We start from the raw sequence: 27454 nt of genomic DNA on the forward strand, positions 1-27454 counted from the left end.
TAGAAATTCCACCTTAGGTATTCCACTTTAGGAGACTTTTAAAGGAACAAAGATGATGCTGCGCTGTTTCTGGTTGTCGAAGATGCAGAAGAATGGGTCTTTTTGGTAGAAAACAAGCCTGAAGGAAGCGGGACAGACCCTGGGCAGGATCTAACTGATCATACAATGTTGTTTTAAAGCGTGGAGCTAACTTTTGCCGGAAACCTCATTGAATGGGAAGAAGTTCATTAGCACTGTTAATTGGAAAAGGGACAAGGATTCGATAAGGGGCTTGGCCAATCCTCCCCTTTGCTTTGGTGGGGCTTCCATCACCGTAAGGATTTGTCGGACACGTGCGATCCTGGCACGGCTCAGCCTCCTCCCGCCGTGCCCGGGCCCTGCAAAGCTCCGTACTCCTCGCCCGACATCCGACATCTCCTTCAAACGGAACTTCCAGGCGAGAAGGCTTTTCCCTGCCTAAGGAGGAGCGGGGGCACAAGAGCCCCTGTTAAGGTCGTTCGCCATTTAAAATCCCGACCCGACCCCAGCCCCTGCCGGAGCCACCTCAGCCCGCGGCACCCGGCGCTGCAGCTCCGCCCGCCGCACCGCAGGGGGCGCTGTCCGCCCGACTGCCGCGGGCACGCCCCCGCACGTAACGAGCCGCTCCGGGGTGGCGATTGGCTGAGAGCGGTCACGTGCTCGTGACGCGGCGCGGGGGCGGGGCCGCGGTTGCCAGGGCGACACCGGCGGCGGCTGAGGGAGATTGGGACAGGTGGGAATGGGGGACAGGGGGATTGGGACACGTGGGATTGGGACACGTGGGATTGGGAGACGGGGGGATTGGGACACGTGGGATTGGGAGACGGGGGGATTGGGACACGTGGGATTGGGGGACAGGGGGATTGGGACACGTGGGATTGGGAGACGGGGGGATTGGGACACGTGGGATTGGGGGACGGGGAGTTTGGGACACGTGGGATTGGGGAACAAGAGGGATTGGGACGGGTGGGAGTGGGTGACGGGGGGATTGGGACACGTGGGAATGGGGGACAGGGGGGATTGGGGGACGGGGAGTTTGGGACATGTGGGATTGGGGGACAAGAGGGATTGGGACGGGTGGGATTATGAGACAAGAGGGATTGAGACGAGTGGGACTGGGGGACGGGGGGATTGGGACAGGGAGGAATGGGGGACGGGAGGGAATGTGGGAGAGATGGGACTGGGGCAAGGGAGAATGTGGGACAGGAGGGACTGGTCCAGGGAGGATGTGAGGCAGTGGGATGTGGGGCAGGTAGACCGTGGGCACCCGTATGTATCTGTGTCTGTCTGTCTGTGTCTCTCCTCATGCCCTCTGGAGATGCCGTGCCTGATGGGCTGTGCTGTGTGAGCCCTGTGCTGTGCACTAACACCCCCTTCTTTGTCATTTTCCAGCTTTATGAGCAATGAGAAGTAGCAACAGCCCTTAGCAATGGGTGATGTTTTAGCTTATGAAGCTGAGTTACTTGGACTAGTGAAAGAGGTTCGTTTTCTCTCTTTATTTCTTTTATTTTTTTTTAATTATTTTTTTAAATTATTTTTGCAAGGCAAGATTTCTCGGTGTTTGCATTCAGAGCCAGGCATTGTAACTGAGGGGTAAATTCTGGAGTTATTTATCTGCCTAAGTGTTGCTACACTGAAATTGTGCTGACTCCTGTCATGCTCTGTCGATTCTAAAGGCTCAATGTCCGTTAAATGGCAGCAGTAAATTTTCTTCTTTGGTTGAATGGCGTTACTGGCTAAACCAAGAGGCATCATTCTTTCAGAGTGGGTGTACTCAGTTTTCTCTAGGATGCAGGAGGAAATTTAGAGGCAGTATTTTCCTACCACAAGGTATCGGTTCTTGGTTTATCACTTTGCAGTCTTTGGCATTTATGGACCATCCTTCAGAGAAACTTTGGCATTTCATGGGTCATTCATTGAAGCATTGAATCACCTAAAAAAAGGATTAATTATTTATTAAAGTATTAATCATCTAACAAATGTTGTTCCTCTGTGTTTTTATCTTGTAGTATTTGGATTTTGCCGGATTTCAAGAAACAGTGAAAGTACTTAAAAAGGAATGTAAAATAAAAGGGAAGCCACTAACTAAACCAGCAGATGTTTCCTCAGAAGATACATTTCCTGTTCAGGTAATGCATCATTTAAACTTTGAATAATAATGAAAACAGAGGCCACTAACCACCCTGTGAGTTATTACAACATTGAACTCTCTGAACAGATTCTTGATCACTTGAAGAAATCTTCTGGCAGTCTTCTTCCAGCACAGTGACCTTCAAATTTGGGGTTGGGTTGGTTTTTTTTTTCAGAACTGCAGTAATTTTGAACTCAAGGTGCTAGTTTTGATTTACATTACTTCAGGGTTTTACTGACATGCCTGAAAATTTGGGCTTTGCTTCTTGTATTGATGGTTGATTCAGATTCTCAAAGATACTAAAGATACATGAAGAAAGAATATTTGGGTGGTCATTGAATGGTGGGACATTTTTGAATAAAGCTTTTAATTGGGAATGTTCAGATGGCACTGGAATTCTTCATTCACTAACATACTGCTGAGAAAATGTGGCTCTTCTGTGTTTGGGTTTTCACTTGATGCTTTTTCCTTTCACAGGAAGGAATACTTAGAGCATTTGAGGATGGTGATCAGAAAGTTTTCTTCCAGCTCTGGGAGGAGCATATTTTGTCTTTAGTCCATGACAGTGATCCAGTTGCTCAGAACCTGGAGTTCTATCTCCACATCTACTTTGCCACCTTCCTCTTGAAACAAACTATAGGAAAGCCTGTAAGTTTAGGTCACAATTCAGACCTCAGATTGCTGTTGTTTGTTTTACTTAATTTGTCTTTAGTGTGGATGAGGATGGGATATTTTCTAAGAATCATTCCAAGAATATGTATCCAGTTTTGGCCACAGTCTGCATTTTAGTTCAACCAGATCCTTTGTATTGTGGAGTACAAAGATGGAAGTTGAAGCTGTCCTTATCCCAAACTTCCTGAAGTATTTCAACTTGGAAAATACCAAAATGGCAATACTTTCACATTTGTAATTGTGGATCATAGCAGACTCTTAAAACACTTATTTTGCTCTGAGTTTGGACAGAAGCTGTGAGTTAAAATATAATAATTTCTGATTAAATGGGGAATCCCACTTTTGACCAGCTTAATATATCATTCTGAGAAATATAAATCCCAAGGTGTTATAAAATAAAGTCTCTGTTACATGGGACTTTTATGATGAAGAGACATTTAAGTAGCCTGGACACAGCCAGATCAGCCAGGGCTTAATAGCTCCTGGCCTTCACCTGTCAGCTGCTACCGGAGTATTTGGATGCCTGCAGTCTGTTTTCCAGCCTCTGAGGAGCTTTTATTCTGTTCTGTGTGCCAGTTCCACTTCCCAATGCTGTGCAAGTGGATTTTTTTGTTTCTGCTCTTGCTACAGAAATAAAGCATGTCTGAAGTCAGTGTTTTCTCTCTGCCCTGAGTGTAGCAATGGCATTTTTCTTTAAAAATCTAGCCTGAAGTGAACAGGAATAATTTACATGCAAAAATAAATTGTCTTTCTTTGGACCTGGATGACATAAACAACAGCATTGGTTTACATTTTCGTTTATGACTGGTGAAAACATACGGTATGTTCTCTAGTTAAATAAATACTGGTTTTTAGATAACAAATGTTCTGGAATTTCAAACTCGGTATTAATATACCTGGGTCTCTTATTTGCCAACTTTACAGTGCATTCAGAATGATCGTTTTCTAAATTAAATCTGCTGCTTTATTTCCTAGGACAAAGCTGAACTTGAGGAAAGGATTTCTTATTTCAAGGCATACCTGGAAACAAAAGGAGCTGCACTGAGCCAGACTACAGAGTTTCTTCCCTTCTATGCTTTGCCTTTTGTTCCGAACCCCATGATACATCCTTCATTTAAAGAAATTTTCCAGGTTAGTGTCTGTGTTGCAGAGATGGCTTTATGGCTTACACTGAGCACTCTGCACACCATGTGGGTAGATGGTTAGGACATGACTTCCAGAGCTGTGGTTTGGTGTTCCAAAGTATTGTTGGCAATACCTGTGGGGAAGGTACAGCCACCATTTCACCTGCTGGTAGCTTGCTCCTGCAGTGCAAAACTGCACCTCAGCTTCTCTGTTGTGCTGGACTTGGACTGGATCAAGGAATTGATTTCTTGCCTGTGAATGTGTGTGTAAACAGCCCCCATGTACACAGACCTACACAGATTTGTTTGTAAAGCATGTATAGTATTTTTTAGAATTATTTGCTCTGAATGCTTCCCTGACCATATGGACAGTTGTGCTGGCCTGGCTGAGCAGCTGTGGGCAGCCAGTCTGGTGCTAGGAGATGTCTTCACCCTGCATTGCTGCCACACTGCTTTTGATACCAAATCAAAGCTTAAGTGGTACTTGCCCTAGGGCTGACTTTGGATGTACCAGCTGATGAGGAGCTCTAGTTTAACACCAAAAAAAGGCATATCCTGCCATTTTCCTTCGGGACTAGCTATAAATAATGAGATAGACTGGTTGACCTCAGAGATGGAATATGAGTACTCTTTTTTAATTATACTTAGCAGCATTTTTTTTCATGCCTTATCTAAGATGAGATTCTCAGGTTTATTCTGAGTAACCCAGTGTCCAAGTTCTTAGTCCACACTCACTCATATTTTCTTGTGGGAATTGTTCAACTCATTCCATGTTAGTGTTGAAACACAGATTATTTTATGTTTGAGAAAGAGCAGCAGTGAGTCACTAGTTTACTAAGCAGAGTTCTTATGGCATATATTTTTCTCAGGCATCTGATGCTTTATATAGCTGGAGTTCCTGTCAGTTTGTGTAATACATCTTGAAAAATCATGTGCACTCCTCTCTGTAGGAGACAAGGTTCCTTTGGTAACATACAGTGTGCTATGGTACACCACTGTCTGGGTACTGAGTTGGTGAATGCAACAAGTAAATTCTGTACACTCTCCAGCGTGGTGAAATAAGGGCAAATCTGAGCTGTGAGAACAGCTTGCAACATATGTGTATACAGCAGTAAATTTAGGTAGCTCCTGCTACTTGTTGGAAGACAGAGCTTTTTTTTTTTTGTTGGCTGACTTTTCCTAAAGCAGGAGCCAGCTTCACTGAAGGCTTGAAATAGAAGACATGAGTATTTGGTAGATTCCTAGATGTAGTTTGACTTTTTTCCTTAACTGTTATTTTCTTGTGCATATGAGACACTACGTCAGTCAGAGGCCAGCATTCCAGTTAATGCTGCTGGTCTGTTCTGCTGGTCTGTTTTTCCTGCATGAGCTGTTTTTCTCCAAATCCTTATTTTAGAAACATTGTACTCACCAGTGTCATGTCATGAGGCTTGCAGTAGTTATTGTCAAAACTTAAAATTCCCAGGATGAAAACTCTAATACATGTGAAAATATTTTTTATCTTTTTCTCAAGTTGCTCATCTTTTAAAGGTGCTTTTACTTTCGGGGCAGTTATTGTATGTACATACAAGGCACCAACACTATGTGATAGTTTTGTACTTTATTTAAAGATACATTGTGTTTCTAGAGCTCTTGTCTAGGAATAATACTGAACTCCCTCTGACTTCTGTATGCTTTTTTGGGGAGCGAGCAAACACATTCACTTCAGTAACAGTGAAGGGAAACCCTTTTCAATCCAATGCTGGTTGCCTTGTTTACTAGTGGGAAGTTGCTGTGATCCGAGCAATACTTTCTGCAGAGTGTACGTATTTGGTGAACAACTGTCATTGTTTGTTTTTCTATTCAAGGATTCTTGGACACTGGATTTAAAGACAAGATTGGAAAACTTTCTGTCTCTGACTCTCAAATCCAGACAGACTCCTCGGCTTCTCACTATATTTGTATCCTTCTAAGAAAACACTTTGCAGATAACTAGAAATATTGTAAAGAGGCAGTATAATTTATTGCACAAGTGTGCTGCTAAGATTTATTGCAGAATTGCAGTAACCTTGTATTTCAGTTTTTATGACAGGAAGCATTGTTTATATTCCACATTCAAAAACAAACTTTTGAGAAGGTCGTATAAAGACCGTGTACAGATCCGTATGAACCTGAATTGATCATTCTTTGTTTCCATGTATAAATACAGAATACCCAAAGGCACCAACCTGACCTGACTTGTTTTTTTAGCATTTTTAAAGCTGTTAGTCTTTTAAATTAGCCATTTCAGGGACTAGCTGGAAGTTTTCCAGGGCTTTTAAGGATTCTAGAAATTATTTGGTCACTCACAGGTCAGCAAAATATCTCAAGTCCCTATGCAACATTGTGAGCTGTGCACTTGGGAGATTTTAATCTATTTATTGTTGATTTATGTATTCTGTGGAGCATCAGGCACTGGCTGTTGGCTGGGACAGTAGGAATATCTAGCTTGGCTGAGTTTCTCATTCTGAATCTCTGGAACTCTGAAAAGATGCACATTTTCCTGAACTGTTGCTCTTACTCATGCAACAGAAGGAGAGTGGACAGTGCAACAAAGGTAAATACTGGGCCATGGTAAGGATGTTCTGTAAAATTGTCAGGGACTGTGAAAGTAGTGGGATGTTCACCTGCAGGGGTGGGGAAACCAGTGATGCATGGCAGAAAACCTTTGGAGATCCAGACCCCAGCTTTGGTGATAGCTATTGATAGCTTTTCGAGCTCAGTAAGTGCTTGAAAAGCAGTCGATAAGTATCAATGAGAATGGACTAGAAATGGGAAAGGGCCTTGTAGTGGGATGTGTATTAAACATGTATTCTGTCCTGAAACATGGTAAAAACAAGTGGAGAACTCCATACAAAGTGCATACCACCTGTCCTTTTCTAGTTCTGATGAAGTTGCCTCCGATTCCTTTCCCTTGCTTCCAGGTTTTACGTCTCATTCAGTTGTTCTCATGACTGTCTGATGATCTTAGACAAAGTTGATTTTTGGTTCTATTTACTCATTTTGTTTAAATGGAACATCTTAAAATGGTGCATGTCAGTATCTCCTGAATGTGTTTCATGTGGCTGATGTGTTGCATTTTGAGGTAAGCTGCTTATACACACTTTAATGTATGTTGTGTGACTTGGGGCCCTTTAGAAATAATAATTTCAGCACAGAATCCTGTTAGATGCTGATAACACTTAAAATATATGCCTATTAAAAATCAGTCCAATAAATAGAACTTAGGTTTCCAACTACCTTGCATTCATTTTTTCACTTGACTTTCTGCATACACTTTCTAGTTGGGAATCTCCGTAAGACCAGTTGGATTCTTAAAATTGCTTTTCCCTCTTGAGTTATTTTAATCTGTAGGTTTACTGTGAGGATTTACTTTTTGTAGATTGAATTAAGCAGAAAGTTAGGTTTTCTCCCAGTGTGAGTTCCATGTATTTTCTTTGTTATTTTGTGCTTTGTGTTGTTGCATTAGACTTTCACGGAATAATAGAAAGGTCTTTTGGATTTTTATTTTCCAGAAGTTACACTTTTTCTTGTGGAGGACTTTCCTGAAGGCAATAATCCCATGCTCTTATTAAAAAGAAATAACTATGCAATTGGACCCGACTTATGTGGGACCTAATTATTTTTAATTTGGGCAGGTTCTGTGCATTGTACAGGGACTGTCATGGAATTCAATTCATGCAGATCAGCCTTAATTTACAGATCTGTTATGTACCTTGGAGGTTGAGTTAGTTTGGATTGTTCATAAAGGTTACTTGAGGACTGTCTTGTATGAAGGTTTTGGATCCAAGAAGCTATTTTTACAGTATCCTGCTTGCATCACATGGGATCCACAGCATTTACTCCCTACATAAAGAATATAATGATAAAGAATATTTACTTTATCAGTGAAGGGGAAATGCAAAGAAAATGTATAGGGGACATATGAATGAAGAGCAGTATGGTAGAGTCCCAAAAACAGCCTTTTGTAAATAGTTGCCAGTCATCAGTCTGACATGCTGGAGTATTTGAAGTTTGGGTGGAGTGGTGTAAATGCTTTTGAGGGTATCCTGGAGTGTTCAGTGTGTTTACCTTGCCTGATTTACCTGCTATAGTCTGGCTTTTTACCCATTTGTTAAAAAAATTGAGTTCCTGTGTGACTTCCAAAGTTATTTGGCAGTTGTGCTTAACTTACAGTTCTCCCATATGTTTTCAGTTTGGCTGGAAAGGAAAAAATTGCAGAATGGTTGGCATCTTGCACAGAGAATTTCAGACCTTCTTTGTGTCCTCTCTGCTAACAGGAACTGAGGGAACTAAGTATTTGGAAGTGTGTTCAGCTTCTGTTTCCTTCACTGCCTCATTACAAATCTCTGGATGGGTTCACAGCCACTCTTCCACCATTTTGAGGAGGGGGAGAGTAGAGGAAGTGTGTCAGGCTCCTGCACTAGAGAAGGTGGAGTGTGACCTACCTGTCTGTGAAGATTTGCTGAAGTCTAAATGACTATTTTTGTGGAAAAATGTCAGTTTAGAATATGGATAGTAATTTTTAAGCAGGAAGGAGAGTCCTGCTTCTCCTGTGAGCAAGATTTGGTGTCCAACAGCAGCTCCTGAGACCTGGAGCTCCTCTGCTCAGAGCTCTGCTTCACTTTGTGCAGGAGCTTAGCTGGCTGGAGTCAGTGCTTCTGGACAAATATGTGAAGGTAGGCTGAGATTAAACAGAGATAGAGTAAGCACAAGTTCAGGAAGTGTGTTCCAGGTGTAGGTAAGTTGTAAAGGAAAACAACCAATCTCTCACTTAGAGAGAAAAGGTTATCATGGAATTAAGTGCATATGTGTAACTCTTTGGCTGCTTGTAGGAACTGGAGTTAGAAGACTTGACAATTACACACATGAGAGAGCAGGCAAGAATTCTGGTAGAAACACATAGTAGTTCAGATGATGCCTAGTGCCAGCATCTTAATTTGGCAGTCACAAGCTTTGCTGTATCTTGTATCTTCCTACACTAGGAGGTTAGTTCTCTGTGCTGTATTTTTCCCTCTTTTCCTCCCCATATGAATAATGTTTCTGGTAGGTATTTGGTGCAGAGCTTTTCTTCCCTACTTCATGAGCTTGTCATATGTGCGAAGCATTTGTCAGTGTTGGGAATAGTGTCTGGGAAACAGAGAAGCCACAGTGTTACTCTGGTTCCTGTAATGGTGCAGTTTCATCACTCCTGCAAGGTGACATAAATGTCAGCTGAAATGCCTCTGAAAGGTACAATTTCCTTTTACCAAATCTGGACTGGAATGGCAATGATTTAAACAAGGAATTCAATACTAATTTTTACCTGGGTTGGTAGCTCCCTGATTTGTCTACATGAATGCTGTTATGGGGATATGGCAGGAATGCAAGGAGGGAATGAAGCAGCACAGGACCAGCTCTTCCAACAGCTGTCTGAACTTGGAACAGCTGCTTGCCAGTGATGAGAGCTTCCTGCCCTTTCAGCAAAAGAAGCTGTCATGAAAGACTTTCTCCTTTTCAGTAAATTACTTATGTGTGAGAAGATAGTGATATAAAAAATGCAAGATATGCCAAGATTTTGTGATACCTCTCAGACTCCCTTTTCTCAGCTTATTATTGACAATCCCTAGATTTAACAACCAAGGGGTAAAATTGGACCCTGTTTCTGAATTTCCGAGACCGGCGTTCATGAGCTGCATTGAGTTTTAGTTACATCGTTTTTTCCCTGCTGACTGCAGTTGGAAGACGTATTTTCATCACTGGAAATTTTACTCACTGGGCTATGAAAAGTCAGTAAACTCTGAGCAGGTTTATGCTTTGGGATATGGTGCTTCCAACTTCCCTGAGTGAAAGTCATGCTCTAGATACAACCATTGGAAATTTTTGAATTGAATGTATTGTGTCACAGTTAAATAAAAATGCATTCCCATTTGCTTATCTAGGCAACAAAATAAAAGTCTGGAATAACTAGTTTTGTGCTAGTTTAGGTTTCTCTCAGAATCTTTGTTAGTTTAGAGAAATGGTCTTGTTATGAAGCTGTATCGTGTTAAAGCTGTGGTAGCAGTTTAACAGTAACGGCTGTGAAATAAAAACAAAATCAAAGTTGAATTATCATCAAGGCTGAATAATTTGGTTGTCTTTGGAAGCTATCTTAACTCTTCTGATTTTTAAGTTAATATAAGTGCATTTTTCTGGATTTGAACAGAATCTGTGGCTTGTCACAGCTTCTCTTGTTACTTCACACCAGGTTTAGCTCCCTCCTAGGAAATGTGAGAAGTATCATTAGGGTGGCTTGATTTGCAGCCTGGTATGAGGTATCAGTCACAATCCCTGCAGGTGCAGAATGCTGTGGTTCATGAATGGGTCTCAGAAAGCAACCATGCTTAGAGGAAAGGAGGCTTTGTGAGTAAAATAACTGTCTTGTTGGTTTTTTTTTCCTCTTAACTTGTAGAAGTATGAAAATACACTTTCTTGTACTCCATGTTTTATTTTAAGACTCAGTTTATAGCTAAACCAATGCACATTTTCTCTAGAAGATCCCATTGAAAAGATAACTTTGTTGTATTTTCTGAAAGCAAAAATAGGCTGTTCTGCTACCTACTTTAAATCTCATATTGGGCTATTTATTACTTTAACCCAGAAATATTTTAAATCTGTGAGAGGGAATCCTACTTTTGTCTGAAACTCCACAGTCAAGCTGATTCCTTCCCACTGTTTAACAAAACATCCTATGGTAAATACTGGGTCTGTTTGCAGATGGGCCCCATGCCATTTTCACAACACTAAAGCAGTACTGGCTTCTCAGCAAACTAATTTAAAACATAATGTTCTAGCAAAATACACAGCGTCAACCATAACAATAGAATTATTGTGCCTCCCTTCATGGTTTTGTCTGGTCACAGAGATGTGCACTGTGCACCACGGCTCCAGGTTCCCTGCCCAGTTCCATGCAGAATGCTGGCTTGGCTGGGTCTGAGACTGGGGTGGAGGACACAGATTCTGGTACTTTGGTCTCTAAAGTAATTGAACCTGAAGGAACAAAATGTATCAGAAATATAACTTTTTTATTATTAACAAAAAAATTAAATACATTTTTGAGTTATTTTCAGAAACCGAGGATAATAAAAGTAAGTGACGTAGTTTGCCATCAACCATTAAATAATGCATTATCCTCTTCATAAGTGTATTCAGTGATGTTTACTGCCCTACAGTTGTGTTGCTACTTTAACTGTGAAGCAGTTGGTTCTTTGGACAATTAATAAATACCTAGGTGTTGCAATGAAAAGGAATCTTGCTAGAGGTGTGAAATTATCCTTGTAGGTAAATTCCACACCTCAGAAATTGAGGTTGTCCCTTCAGAGCAGTAAAAATGCTTGTGGGTTCTTTTGTCCTTTTGTTTGAATAGGTGATGCTATTTCTTTTTTTATTATTCTCTTGACAGAAATGATGCAACATCTTCATCAACAGTTAATCAAGCGTGAGCAGAGGTACATGACCAACCTGAAACGACTTCACAAATTGCAGATGGACTACCGTAATCTCCTTGGAGTCACTGCAGAGCTGGTGGATTCTTTGGAGGCCACAATCACTGGCAAGATGGTAAGAGATGACCCAGGTGTGCTTCCACACCTACCAGGAAATGGAGACCAAAGGTTGAATTAAGCTTTGTACTTATGAGCATTTCTGTGAGAGCTTTGGCTCTTTACGAATGAAACACGGCATTTTGGATGAGCAGTTCTTCCATTGCCCTGGTGGTGGAGGATAAAAGAAGTGGAAAAAATGGGTTGAATTGTGCTGTGGCTCAGAAATCTTGAAAAAATTATCACCATCTCACAAGACATCTCAGATTTCTTTTGAGCTTTGGCATCAGCAATGATTAGAGGGCATTTTGGTGATTACTGACTGCAGTCTAGCCCATCAACAGTTGTTGTGTATTTAAAACTTCTGTCGGGTCTGTTTTAAATTCCACGGTAGTGGAAACAAAATTCTTATCCAAAGTTTTGGTGTGGAAAAGCTTTGCTCTTTGTTCTGCTAAATTGGACTTGTTAATTTAATTGATAAAGGGAAAAAGGGAAATAGGAGTGAGTGAGTTATTTATCATGTGAAATGGGCCACATGTATGTGACTGGAGAAGGTACAACTTTCTTAGGAGTGTTTTTTATATGAAGTTGATTGTCTTCTTCATGTGTTGTGCTGTCTCCTCTGGGAGCCTAAGTTCTGTGTAACCTGAAGGCTATTCTTAAGGTAGATGTTAGTGGCCACTAAGTGCTTTTAAAGGACCTGTGAATTGTTAGCAGGGAGAATGACCTGGCATTTCCTGTGCTGCCTGCTGAAAAGTCAGTATGTACCTTCCTCCTGTCATGAGCATGAACACCTTATGGTTTGTTACTCTAGATCTGGGATCACTGCTCACTATTACTGCCGGGAAGAATTTGCCTTTGGGTGGATTATGCTTTACAGCAGATTAGGGAAGGTATCTGCTCAACAATAAAATCCCAGCCATTCATTTGCTGCCTCCCATTTCACACCTCCGTGCTCTCCAGCCGATATCCAATTACCCTCTGTAGCTGGGAACCGGACCCTGCTTGTCTTCGGTTGCGGATGTTGTTCAGTTTCCTTAGTGAGCCTTGTGCAGGGCACTCGTTTGATGCTTCCCAAGTGTGTCCAGCTGAGGGTGCTCTTCCGTTATGCATCCTGGATTCTGTCATTTCTGAATCCAAAGTGGAGTTGAGGTACTGAATAAAGTGATATAGAAGTTACAGCGTTCTGAATTTGAAGGGGTTCGTTTTCCTGCTGAAGGTCTAGGAATATCAGAAGTGTTCCCAGTGGCATTTCTATAATCTCAGCCCTCTCATCTCTCTTGTGGGGAAGGTACTAACTTTCCTGAAATTAAGCTGTTTTGTTGAGGTGTAGATTTCCTAAAACAAAAAACTAAACCCACTGAGATATTTTGCATTGAAAAACAAAGTGCTGTACTGTGTAATTCATATTTATGCCCTCTGCTGTACAGGACGGTTATGTAAATTCTGTTCATTAGGTAAACAACACATCAGCATTGTTTCAAGCTCAAAACTGCTTCATTTTTAAATTTGATTTGAATTTGAACCTTTTGATTCACAAAAGACTGTATGCAATAGAGTTGTGACAAAATCTGGTTTTCTCCTAGATTCCTGAAAGTATTTAGCACTAGTCTTGCAAATAACATAACAATTCCCAGATGAAGAATTTACAGTTTTAAAAATTTCTGTACAGATTGGTAGTTGCAGTATATACCTTGTGCTTGTGTCAGTGAGCCTCAGGTGTGTGATTTCTTATTCTTTAAGAAAACGAAACAAACAGCCTTTAATATAGAAACACTTGTCTGGTAGAAAGTGTAAGTTTTAGGTAATCCTATTCTCACTTTGTTTCCTAATTTCTAGATTACACCAGAATATCTTCAAAGTGTTTTTGCTTGCTTGTTTAGCAATCATTTGAAACAAACTGTAGCACACCACATTGACTTCTCAAGGCCTGGAACTGTAAGTATAAATGTTTGGGATTTTTACAGTAACTGTCTTAAAAGGCAATACTTCTTAAGCTACATATAGAACAATAAATGGTCTGTAATGGGAAAGACAAAATATAATGTGTTCAAGCTTGTGTAAGAATATGGCAATATATTGTTTTGTTGATCTCAGATGCTGGTCAACGACCTGGTTGTCTAGTTATATCTGTGTAAGTATGTCTAATTCTGTTATTGTGAGAACAGTAAGATTTGTATCACTTAAAATGCTAACAAAATGCTTTAAAAAAACCCAAACCAAATCCTAAAACTAATGTTCTGAGTGTGGTTTGATGGCACATCTTAGCCAGTTTATTTTAGCTAAAAAAGGGAGTTGTGTTGCTCAGCTCTGGACTCATGCTCTGTCCCTTTCTGTTGTCAGTGATGCTCCTATAACTCTTCAGAGAATTGGCTGAGCCAGTTGAAGGAGAAGCATCACACAGGATCATGAGAACAAATATGGAAAAGAGGAGGAAGAGCCAGTTTTACATGAGCAGTTAGCTGATACATCTAAGCTACATTACTGATTTATTACTGTTTTTTTTAACATTCTATATGAGAAACTTTGATCTTATTAATAAGCAGCTCAGGATCCCTAGGGCTGTTTTTTGGCCACTTGACCATTCTCTGGTTTCTTTTCAGATGACTGCAGTACACCTTGCTCATTTATGTTCTGCTCAATCACTTCTGCCTAAGTGGGGAGAGAGTTTGGGGGTTATTTTCCAGCAGCACAGCCAGCTTAGGATAGTTTCTAGTGTCTATGAAACTATTTCTGTGAGATTTAAAATTATTTAATGATAGTGTAAGAACTGTTCAGTGGTACAACTTCTTTTAATACCTCGCTTGTTCAAGCTTTTTAAATAAGCATTAATCATAAAACTACATCAAACCATTTTACTAAGAAAATGTTGTCTACCACTGTTTCACAAAGACAAGCCAAAATCATGAACTGTCCTTATCATTTTTGCCATGGCAGGCATTCATGTGTACTTAACTTTGTAGCAGGAGAACTTAGTGAAGTGTCAAAGGAAGAGCAGAAGAAAAAATTCCTGCTCCTTATTCTAGCCAAGGTTTTTAATAACAATGATGCTATGGGTACATTTTGTTCCTCTTGAAAATTTGCTACAGAAAGATAAGGAGATAATACAAATGCTTCCTTTTCTATGTGCTAACATTTTCAGAGATAAGTGTTATTCCTCATTGCTCTTCAAGCTGTTTTAAATCCCCTCACTTTCCTGTTAATGGTCAGAACTCCTTTCTCTGACCTGCCATGAGTTTAGGAGATGCACTCTTATGCAGCCTGCAAAAGCTGTTATTTCAAGTTCCAGGAAGGAGCCAGGATGTGTTTGTTTGCTGCCTTGATATCAGGTGCTGTCTGCTGCTCCCCTCTCCTCAGATTTACATCATATCCATAGCTTATGTCATGTCCTATCCCATAATGTCCCTCCTCCCACCCCATCTTTCTTCTAACCAACGGCTTTCAGAGGTCTTTCCTCTTTCCTTGCCAGTGGCTTTTTGAGATAATGCTTTAGGTACCCCAGTAGTCTTCTGTATTTTTGCCATCTGATGTTGAGGACGTGTGTATTTCTCCTTCCCTGTACTGAGGTCATCCATTCTGTACAGCCACGTGCCCTCTTCTCTCTGTTCCTGTTCTCTCCTTTGCATCAAGACTTCTCTTTTTCTCCTGTGCTTTCAAGGTGTTCCATTTGCCCAGAGTTTTTCCTCATTATTTCTATTCTTCTTATCATACATTGATCCTCTAGTCTCTTGAACCCTTTTAGAAAAGAGGCAGAGGGAAGAGTGTGATCCTTATGCAAGGTTCTGATTTCTGCTTCCCTAAAAATGTCTCTAAAAGCATTTCTGCTCCAAAAGCGCCTTTACCACTGTACTTATGACACTGTGGCCACTTTGACACAGTCTTCAGCTATGCAGATAGGTTAGAGAAAGAGGATATGTTGGTGGTGGATTTTTTTTCCCTGCTGGAAGTAAATTTTTGTCTTCCTTAACTAGGTTAACCTGAGTAAAGCTGTGTTCTTCTTGCACAGTTGTATCTATTTTTAGTACTAAGCTTTGCCAGCAGAACTATTTCTGTGTGACTTTCTGGGTCATTTATCCACACTATTTGAGGTAGTTCCTGTGGCAGCCAAGCTCTCTAGTGGAGGACCAGTCCAGTTATAGCCCTGAGACTGTTTAGCTTAAGGGTTTCTACACTGGTTTAGGTCACACCTTGACATTGCGGTTCTGGCAGCTACTGTGGTTGAACTCTCATGTTGTTTCTATAAGCAGATCCACACAGGCTCTCTGAGGCATTAGCTATGTTTTGGAGGGTTAATCACAGTCTTTGCATATAGATATTAACTGCACCATAATCAGGTTTCTTCATTTTATCCTTTTGTCCCCTCTTGACTGATCATATTTTCTTGTTTATTTCCCATGTAAAGAATTCTGGTTTTATACATGAATGGCAAACATATAGAAACACAAATAAATGTTAGAAGAAAAAATATATATTGTTTTATGAAAAGAAAAAAGAGACTTCTTTATCATCCCAGAATATTTCTAACCACTCCCAGGCTTTGTTGATGCAGGAAGCCAGATGAGATGAACTAAAATTCTGATTGTTTGCCACTACGCCACTCAGGCATGCCATTACTTTTTCTTCAAGGATTCAAGTACTTCTTTGTTATACACTCAGATGTTATTGTTCTACTCTTAAGTGGTTTCAGGTTTTTACATAAGTTTTGGACTAAAGCTGGAGGCACTGTGACCCAGACTGAGTAGTAGCACGAGTTCACAGCATCTGTACTGGATTTGTGTTGGAAGGCTCCTTCACTTTTTGCCCATAACTGCTTAGAGGCCTTCGTGTGGTCTTTGCAGCTACTCCATTTCACAAACCTCCTTCTGCTGTAAGGGGCAGCCAGCTCCATAACTGCAGAGGGAAGAAACTAGCATAGGAGCAGCTACTTTGTTCATCCTTACCTTACCATCATCTTATCTCATTCTCTAGGCAAGATAAGTGAGAGGCTTAAAAGAAGCAGTCATTGTCTAAAGAGTTTTATCAGGCATTAATTATGGTGATTTGTTGGTTTTGTCTTTTTTTTTTTTTCTTCTTCACCTTGACTGTTCAGGATGATCCTATCTCACTGACATCACCAATGTCAGGACAAGACCCTGAAATAAATTGCTTCTGCTGGATCAATATCTCTAAATAAATGAGCAGAAAAAGAAGTCATTAGCAAGAAAATTACTTTTTTTTGTTGTACTGTCATGCAGCCTTAAATTTCCACCGCTGTTATTTAGGGTATGAGTGGACTTGCATTACATAATTTGGAAAGAGGAGGTGCTTGAGTTTGCAGCCAGTTGTACTCATGCAACTCACAGGACAATCCACGTTTTGGGTCAGGTTCTGAGAGCAGAAAATGCTAAAACTTCATCATTCTCTGAGATCTGTACTTGAGTTTTAGAGTATATTTTGTTGAATCAACTACACTAGTAGTTTTTAGTTACACTGGGAAGGAGAATATGAGTACTGTAACCAAAATGAAGTATTGTCCAAGGAAATTAAGGAGTATACCATGGATTATATCCTTGGTAGCATTATTTGCATGCAAAGTTAATTTTGTTCCCAGTACATTCTGTTCAACTTTTAATGTTGGGGAAAGTCGTATTGTGTAGTAGACAGCTGTGAGGTCTCGGGCTTTGAAATTACAATAAAGGTGACCTGTTTCAGTGTTAATGTGCAAACATCAGCTTCCTGGCTTGCCCCCCACCATGGCTGTCCTTTCAAGCTTGAAGAAATTTGTATCAGAAGAACAAATCCCAGAGGCAAGTGTTGCTGACCTGGCTTTAAGACCTGATGCAATGACAGCCAAAAGACTTTTCTGTTGTAATCATACCCCGAAATCTTATTTAGCAAGGGCTTCTAGTGTCAGCTTTATGTTCTCTGGTGAGCTGGATTGGATATCATTCTTTGCTGAACAACTCCATGTCTCTTGCCAGCTCTGTGACCTCCTGGGTCAGCTCGTGAGCCTGATCTACAATCCATTAACAGGATGCATCTGCTGCTTGCAATGGGAGAGAGGCCACACTACTTTGTTACAGTTGGGAGACTTTCCAAGGCCTCTCTAAAGCCGTCTTTTACCCTAAGGTTTTTCTCTTAGCTGCAGTTGAATGTTATTGTCACTTTCCATCATGTCATTTGACATGTGTGGTCCTGAATTGAGAGACAAGAAATCTAAGAAATTTGTCAGAACAGAAGGTGTGCATTTAAGAATAGAAGGTCAGAGCAGCAGGTCTGACAAGCTGAGGAAACATTTATTTGAAGATTTAATGGATTCTTGACTTCTTAGTGTTCCTTTGGATAGGGAACTGATGTGGGTAATGGTAAATTTGAAAAGTATAGTTTCAAGTACAGTAATCTATTACAGGACTATCACAGTCTCTTAAAATTTTAACACTCTTGAGATAAGTCAATTTTTACCCTTTTTTTTTTTTTTCATTTCTAGTCTTGGTTTGGCTGGTGGATTAGAAGCAGCGGTTGTATGTTTTGATGCCTGCAATTTTCTGTTCAATACCCATCATGTATTTGTCAGGTGTTGAGAGGAGAACTTCCAAATATATCACAAGAGAGACACAACAATTTCAGTTCTAAGACATATAAGTGTGAGGGTTGGGAGAACATGTTTATACTTTTCTTTTCAAAGCTAATAGTCGATTAATTTTTAGCTAATTTCTATTGGTTGTTTTTTTAGGACTGTGCATTCCTCTGTGATTTATTTCTGTTAACTTATTTTTTTAATCTTCTTTATTTTAATGTGTGTCTGTTTGCCTATAAAGGGATATTACTCTATGAGCCCTTGTGATGACGGATATGTAAGTGTCTATCTTTATTTCCTTTCACATTGCCTGCTCAGTCTGTCACAGTCTGTATTTCTCCTTATTTCATTTATTTTATTTAATATGCAGCAATTTTCCCACATTTTAACTTTTAATGACATTAACTGTGTGACCAGAAAATGTCCAGGGCTTGGAAATTCTGCATGGGGAATGGAATAGATGTTCTGGGTAACCTTATGGCTTCATAATGCACATAACACAGCATGTCAACATAAGAGCATCTTTGTCCACAACCTTTACATGAAACACAGCTTCTTGCAGCATGCAGAAAGCAATTGTTTCTTCCACGGGATCATCTGTATATAATGTACTTTCTCTCTGAAGTGTGCCAAAACCAGCTGACCCCACAACACCTTTGACAAATCAAATAAATATTATTGCTCAAGATAATCCAGCAAGTTGAGTCGTGCTGTTCAGAGGGGTGTTGTATTCTACATATTTGTATTTTTAGTTCCTAAAGTCAAACTTCCTTTCAGTAGTAAAGATTATGAAATTCTTTCACGCAGTTAAAATGATACTCTTTCACTGAAAACACAAAATTATATTCTCTGTAGTGCCTGTGACTTCTGTAACCCAGATGGAAGTTTGTATTCTGGCAGTACTGCAAGTACACCATAAGTATCTAATTTTGCCCATAGTCAGTGCATTCTTTGTGAAAAAAGGAAATGAGTCGACTTCTAAGTAACTCAGTATGTAATCAATTCATAAAAGAGATTGACACCAATTCTGAAAAATGCCAGTAAATTTAAAATGATACATATTTATATTTTTATCACTTTTTTTAGGTAAAACAAGATTTTGCCTTTCAAGAAAAGCTGCCTAAATTTCAAACATATATATGACCTACAATTAAAGTAAACCCTTGTGGGCATTCAACTTCCCACTTAAAACAACATTTCATTTTGAGAAATAGTCATAGAAGTATTGAATGCAATGGACTATTCCTTACATCTTTATTTTTATCTTGATATAGAGAACACTACCTACATCCACCTATGGTGGAAGATCACCTGTATCAATCAACCTATTCCCATTGGTGACATGAATGTTCATAATGGACACTTTTTGCTTGATGTTAAGCATTTTGTTCCTTCATCTAACGCTCTGTTTTGAGATTGAGAAAGGTTGATGACAGGTGAGCAATTACTAATCAAATTATTTTTGCTGAAGAAGAACCTTTTCCTTATATAGATTAGTATAAAACATTAGTTAAATGTAACTTTATACAATGTAGAATGTAACAGCTTACTGTGCAGATGTTTATAAAATATTTGTAAAGCTGTCTGACTCTGCCTCTGAGGTATTTTTTGAATACATGGGTAGCTTTCAGCTCCCCTCACTGTTTATGTATAGTATTTTATACTTCTTTCTGACATTTGTGTTGTCATTACATTATCACACAGTATTACAGTGTGACTTTTTAATGTACACATCAGATGTCTTAGAGAACCTGTTTTATATGGCAAGTGGGAAGTTTTCATAACAGCATATCTCTAGTATAAATATGAAAAAACCATTAAAAACATTTGCAGATCTTCTTATGAAATAATGCTTTGCATAGCCTCAGTAGACCTGCCAGGTTACACAAGCTCGGGTCTAATCCCTCACAGGCTGCACAGAGCAGTCTTCTTGTTATTAGTGTGTAACAAATGAACTCAACATAGATTTGTGAGATCTAATGAATTGTAGAAATCTGCTCAGATTTTGGTTTTGCTCTTCACATATTCATCACATATCTTTGATTATTAGTTCTGAATCTGCATTGAGTTTACACTGAATTCTTACAGCACATTTGCAGAATGGAAACTGAGGACAGAATCTGGCTTTCAGCTTTGCCTTTAGCATATTATGAATATATACATCAAACAGCAAAGGGGATATGGCTTGAATATGGAGCTGCAGTATTCGATAAAATCAGTTGTGGTTTTGGCTTGCACATGAAGTGCATCTGCTTTCTTTTATAAATACTGATTTTTTTTCCCTTTGAACTTCTTTGGTTTATTCCATGCTGTTCATATTCATGCCTGTCTTTGTTTAAAAATAAAGGGATGCCATCTGTGGCTAATGTGCGTCGTGACAGAATTATTTGACTTAATGTGGCACCTGGTTTGGCTTTGGCAAGAACCAACACAAACATAAGTCATATCCCATGATCCTAGCAGAATGAGCTGTGCTTGGGCTGTTTTTTTCTTGTGTTTCTTCTTCTTTCCTTAAGTCTGCATTAAGCTTAAGACTAAGCTTCTGCATGTCTTTCAGTTACGAAAAATTATTCTCTCTCAAGATAGGTTTTGCATGAAATGTATTTTTTTCAAGATGAAGTCTGTGAGTGTTGGGACATAGGAACATGTTCACCCCAGGTTCTTCACACTCTGTCTTTCATTTGCAACCTAAAGTATACCGTTACTCAAAAGGTTAAAATTATGGTTAGCCTGTTCCAGGAAAGACTGGGGGAAGGGCTTGGGAGAAAATGCTGAGAAAATAAATCTTGTAATCAAAGAAAAATTAGTAGAAGAGGAGCTACTAAATCATTTCTGTTTATGGTGATTGTGCCATAAGCATTCAGTTGTTTAATAGCAAAATGATAACTTTTAGCTCTTGCACTCTGCCATTCATTGGTAGAGCTCAAAACCCAGCTTGTTCAAGAGATTGATGCCTGTATCTGCGTTTCAGATGAGAAAAATTGAGGCCCAGAGACGTGAAAGATGTGTTTGGAATCAGTCTGCAGTTGGTGGCTGAATCAGGACTAGAAGTGTATCTCCTGAGCCAATGCCTTACTCAGCATGCAGATTAGGTTACTTATGACTAATTTCAATAATGCAGATGAAAAGGAAGAAAGGGACCCTCCGCCTGTAACATGGTTGCATTCTTTCTGCTTATCAGTGCTGTTGACCATAGATTGAGAAATGACAGTGCAGTGAAGAACAAACTAGCCCCCCAAAACTTTTGCCATTCTTGTTTAGCCTTGATGATTGAACCTGATATAATCTGAGCTTTATCCTTATTGCTTTCCCAGAAACACCAAAAGCCTGGAAGAACTTCCTTTCTTCTGTGTAGGTTCTAGACTGATATACTGGGTCTGATCAGCAAAGTGACCAGAAGTCTTTCCAGCTCAGTGGTTGTGCCCTCAGAGCCCCCCAGTGCAGGGCCTGCCTCACTCTGGTGCCTTTTTAGTGTAGGAAGAGTACAGAAGGAAACCATAGTAAATACCTTGCTGTGCTCCATCTGCTGGCTAAAAGTAATTTGGGAGTTAATAGGACCTTGTCTGTTTGACCTGAATGTTCTTCCAGTTGAAGTTTCTGTAGTTTGAAATTTTATAAAAGCTTGCAAAATCCTACACTTGACAAAAAGTTTTATTTGTGTAGAAGAGTGATATGTGTATTTTAACTAGTTATCCTCTGGTTAGATTTTGGTTGGAGCACATGTTTTTCTTTCTAAGACAGCAAAGAGATGCATAAAAAAAGACTGTTGACAAGCAGAGAATCTTTATATACATCTATATGGCTGTAGTGCCCTGCTCTGTTTTGTTTCACACTACTATTCTCTGTTTGACCTTCCATCTCCAAGGGCTCTGTAATTTTTTTTTGCATTCAAGTGCTATAGTCACTTTCTTCCTTTGCCTCTAATGGAGAAAGGTGCTGACAGAGGCAATGAAAATGATTTGTGATTTCATTGCACATGCAGCTACAAGGTTATAGGTTTTGACTGGTAAAACAGTTTTGTTTAAACAAAATTAACTTTATACTTATCGAAAATGTAAAGGAAAATGAACAAGGGTGAAATATTCTAGGGGCAGATATGATACTTAGAAAGACTTGTGTATTGTGTAAGAAAAACTATGATGTGAGAACTGCTGGTCCAGACAGGTTACTTTTGAGGTGTATGACCTGCTAATTGTCTATTGTGTACAAGTCATTCATTGACATAATATAAAATGCTTTCCAGTGTGCATATAAGCTTATTTCACATCTGAGAGAGCAGTTCCTTGTATTACAAGGATACCCACGAGGTTGTGTTTTCAAGAATATGTCAGTTGGTGTAATTCAATATTCTCTATGGTATTTCGTGCTTTTTGTCTCCTAAATCCCACAGTTTTAAATCTGACAATAGACATTGATTATATAGTTCCCATTGAAAGAGGCTTGGTTAGGAGAGACCAGTTTTACAGGCATAAGTGGTAATGAGAGATTTTTAGCAGAGAGATCAGCACAAAGAGATGGCATTGAATATTCTGCAAATACAGTGTGTAGTTGACATCAGAATGCATGACATGAGGTGCTCTTATGCCAGAATTTCTGCTTCTTTGGTTGCCTACAATTAAGTCTAGGAACAAATATTTACTGAGGCAAACAACTTTCACGTGGAACTTTTATGTGTTGGTGTTCCTTGTTGCACAGCAGTGCCTATACAGGCACTGTGTCCCCCTGCATCAGAGAAGAAATATCCAAGATTTAATTATAATATCCTAGGCAGAAGCACTAAGAAATGGCATGCCATTTCATACTGATTTTATTCATACCAGAATACATAGTCCTGTCTTTACATATTAATAATGATATATAGGGGTATATTTTGGTAGCAGCAGGCACTTGATAATATTAGTGCTGAAACAAAAAATTACAATAAATTTACATGCAGGAATGCATGCTAGATCTCCAATGAAATATTGCAATTTTAAAGGTATGAAAATTTTGGGCTTCAGATAGTAGTTTCTCTTCACTTTTATTATTATTATTTTTTTAAGTGCTTCAAGCATAGGTAATTTGTGGAGCATGTGGGTGGGGATAATATAACCAGATCATAACAAAAGAGATTTTTACCTGTGAAACACTAAGGGAAAAGAAAGATAAACACTGAAGTGCTCTTTCTTTAGCTGTGTTTCTGGTTTACAGCACAGGTTTTTATAGAAAAAGAACTGCAGAACCTTAGTGAAAGACTTCACTTTGGACCTCATTAGTAGCATTATGTGAAATTTGGATTTATATGCTGTAATTTCCTTTTTTCTTTCTTTTTTGTGATCCAGGCTTCCACACTGTTAAGAGCATCTTTAGCCTCTATGTAAGTATTTGTTGCTGAGCTTCATTTCTGTCTGTAGAGAAGAGGAGGGGTTTGTAAACTGAAGTACACACTGCCAGTTGTCTGCTAATGGGACTCACTCCTCCTCTGTGCTTCTTCTGATCTCAGTGAACATTGATGCAAATGTGTGATCTGTGTTCTTCTGCTGAGCACCTTCAGTAACGTTCTAATTTCAACAGAATATTGTAAATCCAGTAAATCTGCCATTCCACACCTCTGAGGTTTGCTGTGTTTTTAGTATTTCCACATATTTCAGTGCTGTTGTTGTAATTGGTTTGATTCTCACAAATCCAGAAAAAGGAGGAATCACTAATATGGATTTTTAGGTGTCTTAACGTTAACGTTTTTGTGCCTGACTTAATAAATTTTGACATAATTTTGAATAGAGATGGTATATTCAAGGGGAAGTTTTATTAAATTTTTGAGACACTGTTTTTACAAGATAATGGGGCAGTTATGCATAGGACATAAAATTTGTTTTGAAAAGTGGTAGGATGGGAAGATATTAAAACATTTTAATGAATTATATTTAAAAATTAAGATTAAAAGATTGACTGGAAGCAGTTTTCTTAAGGGAAACTTCTATTGCAGTGTTAAGTTTCAAAATAGCAAGATAGTATTGATGCATAGAAAGTAGTCCTGTATTAAGTCTCATGTTAAGCCAGCATATTCCAGCCTGTAAAAATCCATTCAGCCCATACCACCTTTGCCTTGGAGAAGACATTTCTGTGTGCATGAGGGCTCGGAGGTGGAGTTGGAGCTGCAGGTTTTTACTGCATCTGTTTCTAACTGCGTTGAAAGAAAAAAAAAGAGAGCCTGAGCTGGTGCCCTTGTGGTCCAGTAGGGAAGGGAAAAGAGAATGTTACTGTATTGTTTTGTGCCAGCAAAAATCTCAGGTCGCCAACTGGCTGGTTGTCAGTTTACTGTCTGCAAATTATGATGGTAAGCAAGCTGCATGCATAATCAATAAATAACCCCAAATTTAACAAGTCTGTTGTTCTAATACTATAATGGTAATAAAAGTGTGAAAATGTGGAAGTTCTTTTCCTGAAGCAGACTTCCTGTTTTGGCTCTTCTCACCTCAGTAACATCAGCTGCACTGAACGAGGAGAGAGAGTTTTGATGAATGTCTTTTCCGTTTGCATTTAGAAAGTTACAGGATGTGCCATTGCTGCCCTCTTTGGATTATGAGAAGCTGAAGAAAGATTTGATCACAGGGAGTGATCGTCTCAAGGCCCTGTTACTGCAGGCTCTGCGCTGGGTAAGGACAGGGGAGCTTCTGGAGGCATCCAGAGCTAAGATCCGTTTTGCAAACAAGGTTGTTCTGGTGATGAGTTCAGCTTCCCTCTTGGTGGAGCTTGCTAAGGCTGTTGAGATGATGAAGGCAGCCCAGGCAGGAGGTGTCTATTTGTAGTGTAACCTTCTCCTCTGAGGAGAGATATTCCTCACATGAGGAATTCCCAGATTTCTGAGGTATTCAGTGGGAATAATTTCTGATGTGTTTTCAAATAAATTGTTTTAGGCAGTTCCTTTTTCCATATATCCTTTTGGTTTACATTTATATAAATACTGTTGTATCCAAGACATGCCTGACTCTAATCACCAGTTTTCCTTTATACTCAAAGTATTTTACAGGAACTTACCTTTTGGTTGAATTGGGTTGAATAGTAATGACATATCAGAAAAATTACAGGTGACAACAGGAAGTTACATTTTCCTGCTGGAAAGGAAGCTTATGTGTTCAAAGTGACAGTCATGAAAAATTATAATAGTGGAATTCTGATGAAGTTTCAGAAACAATGTTTGTTCTGACCAGTCATGCTTCTAGCCCAGTGCTCTGTCTTAGATGTTTAAGAAAAGCACCACATCTGTAACTATTAGAGGGGCTTTTTCAACTTTATGGGAAGCAATTCTGTATCCTTCCTGTATGGACAATGATGACAGCTCCCAGGTAACAGTTTTGTAATGGATCACAGGCCTGAGGTCAGGTCAGTTAATTTCATCTCTTTCCCTTAGGTCACTGAGGTTGAATTACTGCTCCCCATGAAAGAGGTTTCTCAGCTACAGAGTGTTAGCAACTTTAAAATCTCCAGGGGTCATCAATCCATAGTTTTGGCTTTTTGTGGGTTTTTTTACTTGTGTTGTTATTTATTTTAGCGCTTGACAACATCATATCCTGGAGAACAGAGAGACACTATCATGCAAGCCTACATCAGCAATGACCTCCTAGACTGCCACAGCAACTGTCAGGTCAGCTGAAACTGAGAGTTGTCACTTGTCCAACTTCTGTGTGATAGTGCTCATTTGTGTCTATGAAGTGATGATCATAAAATTTTATTGCTCTCTGGAAGGGGAGAAGAAAAAAAAAAGGTAGTAGTGCCAAAATCAGGTGATACATTTAGCTTCTGCATCCTGGTCTTTAAATGTTGATGGCAAAGCTTTGCATTACAAGAGCCTTTGGTGTAGACACAGTTCTTGCAGCCAAATGGAAGTTTATTACCTCTCTGTGCTTGAAGCCTGAGGTCCTTTAAGTGTTGCTTATCAGATCCTGTGTCTCTTTCTGAGTGATTGTGTATTGTTAAATAATGCACTCAATTAATTTCACTGATCTAAGATAAGAATTTAATTAGGACTTCAGTCCCAGTGCCACTGTGGAATGTTATTGTCCACCTGCAATAGCGTGGTCAACGTGTTTCTGTGAATTTGAGGTGGATTGGCACCTTTCTTTGGAAAGGGGAATTGCTGGTGTCTTGATTTTGAAAAGGTGTTTCAGTCCCTGATAACCAGAACTTGTTGGCAAGAAAAGCACAACTTTCTTCATTGGTTGTAGTGACTTTTGTGCATAATTGAGTTCCCCAGGGATTTGAGGCACTGAGCCTACTTGGTTTATTGTGGCTTCATTGCCTTTGCAGCAGTCACTTGTACCACTAGGAAAGGAAAAGGGTTATTAAATCAACCATCAGTTTTTCTCCCTCTGAATTTCTGTAAGAGGGAAGTTATATGTTAAGCCTGAAATAAAACAGGTGGTGGTGTTGGTAAGTTACTTGAGCTGCTTCCCATGCTCTTCATTGTCAAAGAAAAGCATTCATATTCAGGTAATATTACTGTACTTAAGTTCTTTGGTTTGTGGGGATTTTTTTGTCACTGACCGAATATTAATTTTAGGTACCAGCTTTAACTGGACTGTATTGACTCATTATAACTTCTACTCTACACCATAGAATTTAACAGTGTTTTAACAGACTCAGCTGAGAAGCTGTAATTTGCCTATTTGTTAATTTTCCATCTCTGCTTCAGCCCCCTGCCAATAAAAAAAGATATTGTAAGTAAAAAAGATATTGTTCAAAGAGTTTTTTTTTTTCTATGTAAGTTCAATGAAGCTTTTAAAACATTATAGAAGACTAACTTTTGTGTTTTCCTTCTTTGTGGTTTATTAACATTTGCTTTGTTTTTCAGAGAAGTGTCCTCCAATTATTATATTCTAAGAGTGAGGTAGTCAGACAGTATATGGCAAGGCTCATCAATGCTTTTGCTTCACTGATAGAAGGTAAAAGATTGACTGCAAAAAATAAGATAGCATTTTCATATAATGCTGTCTTATTGGTGCTTCACAAGTGCATGTCAGTGCATGTGGAAATTTAGAGCCTTATTTGCACCCTTTTTCTAGGGATTCACTATCTTTTGTTACCTGCATTCAAAACAGCTTTTCAGTATCTGAAAAGTTTTCATTTTGGCACTGAATATTCAGTATTTCTGACTTGTTTTGATTTGTGATTCGTGTTGGAACTTACTCAGGTACTGCTTTTAATATAGTCTTCAGTCTCTCCATGAGGGTTAAAGAGAAAAATCCCCATTTATTAGGGGTCCTGTGGGCAGACCTGCTGCCAGGTATACAAGAGTAACTACTGTGGCTCCTGCATGTTCCTGGTCCTCACCTGAATAAATCTTTGTGCATCACTGCTAACAATCCAGATGCATATGTATTCAGCTTTGTATCTCTGC

General features: G+C 39.4%; 1 protein-coding gene across 7 annotated transcripts in view; it reads left to right on the plus strand.

The window, feature by feature from the left end:
• The first annotated feature begins 679 nt into the window (after positions 1-679).
• The window catches only part of ARMC9 (armadillo repeat containing 9), a 59017-nt gene continuing 32242 nt past the window's right edge, over positions 680-27454 (plus strand). For 2 of the 7 annotated variants that reach the window (XR_015805589.1, XM_014871632.2), the window contains exons 1-14: positions 680-751; positions 1411-1498; positions 2028-2147; positions 2627-2797; positions 3797-3952; positions 5793-5885; positions 6496-6520; positions 11384-11541; positions 13362-13460; positions 18320-18355; positions 23400-23434; positions 24602-24713; positions 25610-25702; positions 26909-26999. Coding sequence is in view for 4 of the 7 variants with exons in the window: in XM_014871632.2 (XP_014727118.1) it covers positions 1448-1498; positions 2028-2147; positions 2627-2797; positions 3797-3952; positions 5793-5885; positions 6496-6520; positions 11384-11541; positions 13362-13460; positions 18320-18355; positions 23400-23434; positions 24602-24713; positions 25610-25702; positions 26909-26999 (1240 nt within the window). In the remaining 3 variants the exon portion in view is untranslated. Of the gene's footprint in view, positions 752-1194; positions 1499-2027; positions 2148-2626; positions 2798-3796; positions 3953-5792; positions 5886-6495; positions 6521-11383; positions 11542-13361; positions 13461-18319; positions 18356-23399; positions 23435-24601; positions 24714-25609; positions 25703-26908; positions 27000-27454 lie in introns of those variants that run through there. The other 5 variants (XM_088170436.1, XR_015805588.1, XM_088170434.1 and 2 more) reach the window with 5 other exon arrangements.

This window comes from Sturnus vulgaris, chromosome 10 (assembly GCF_052056855.1).
Source record: "Sturnus vulgaris isolate bStuVul1 chromosome 10, bStuVul1.hap1, whole genome shotgun sequence".
In the NCBI taxonomy this organism is placed as follows: domain Eukaryota; kingdom Metazoa; phylum Chordata; class Aves; order Passeriformes; family Sturnidae; genus Sturnus; species Sturnus vulgaris.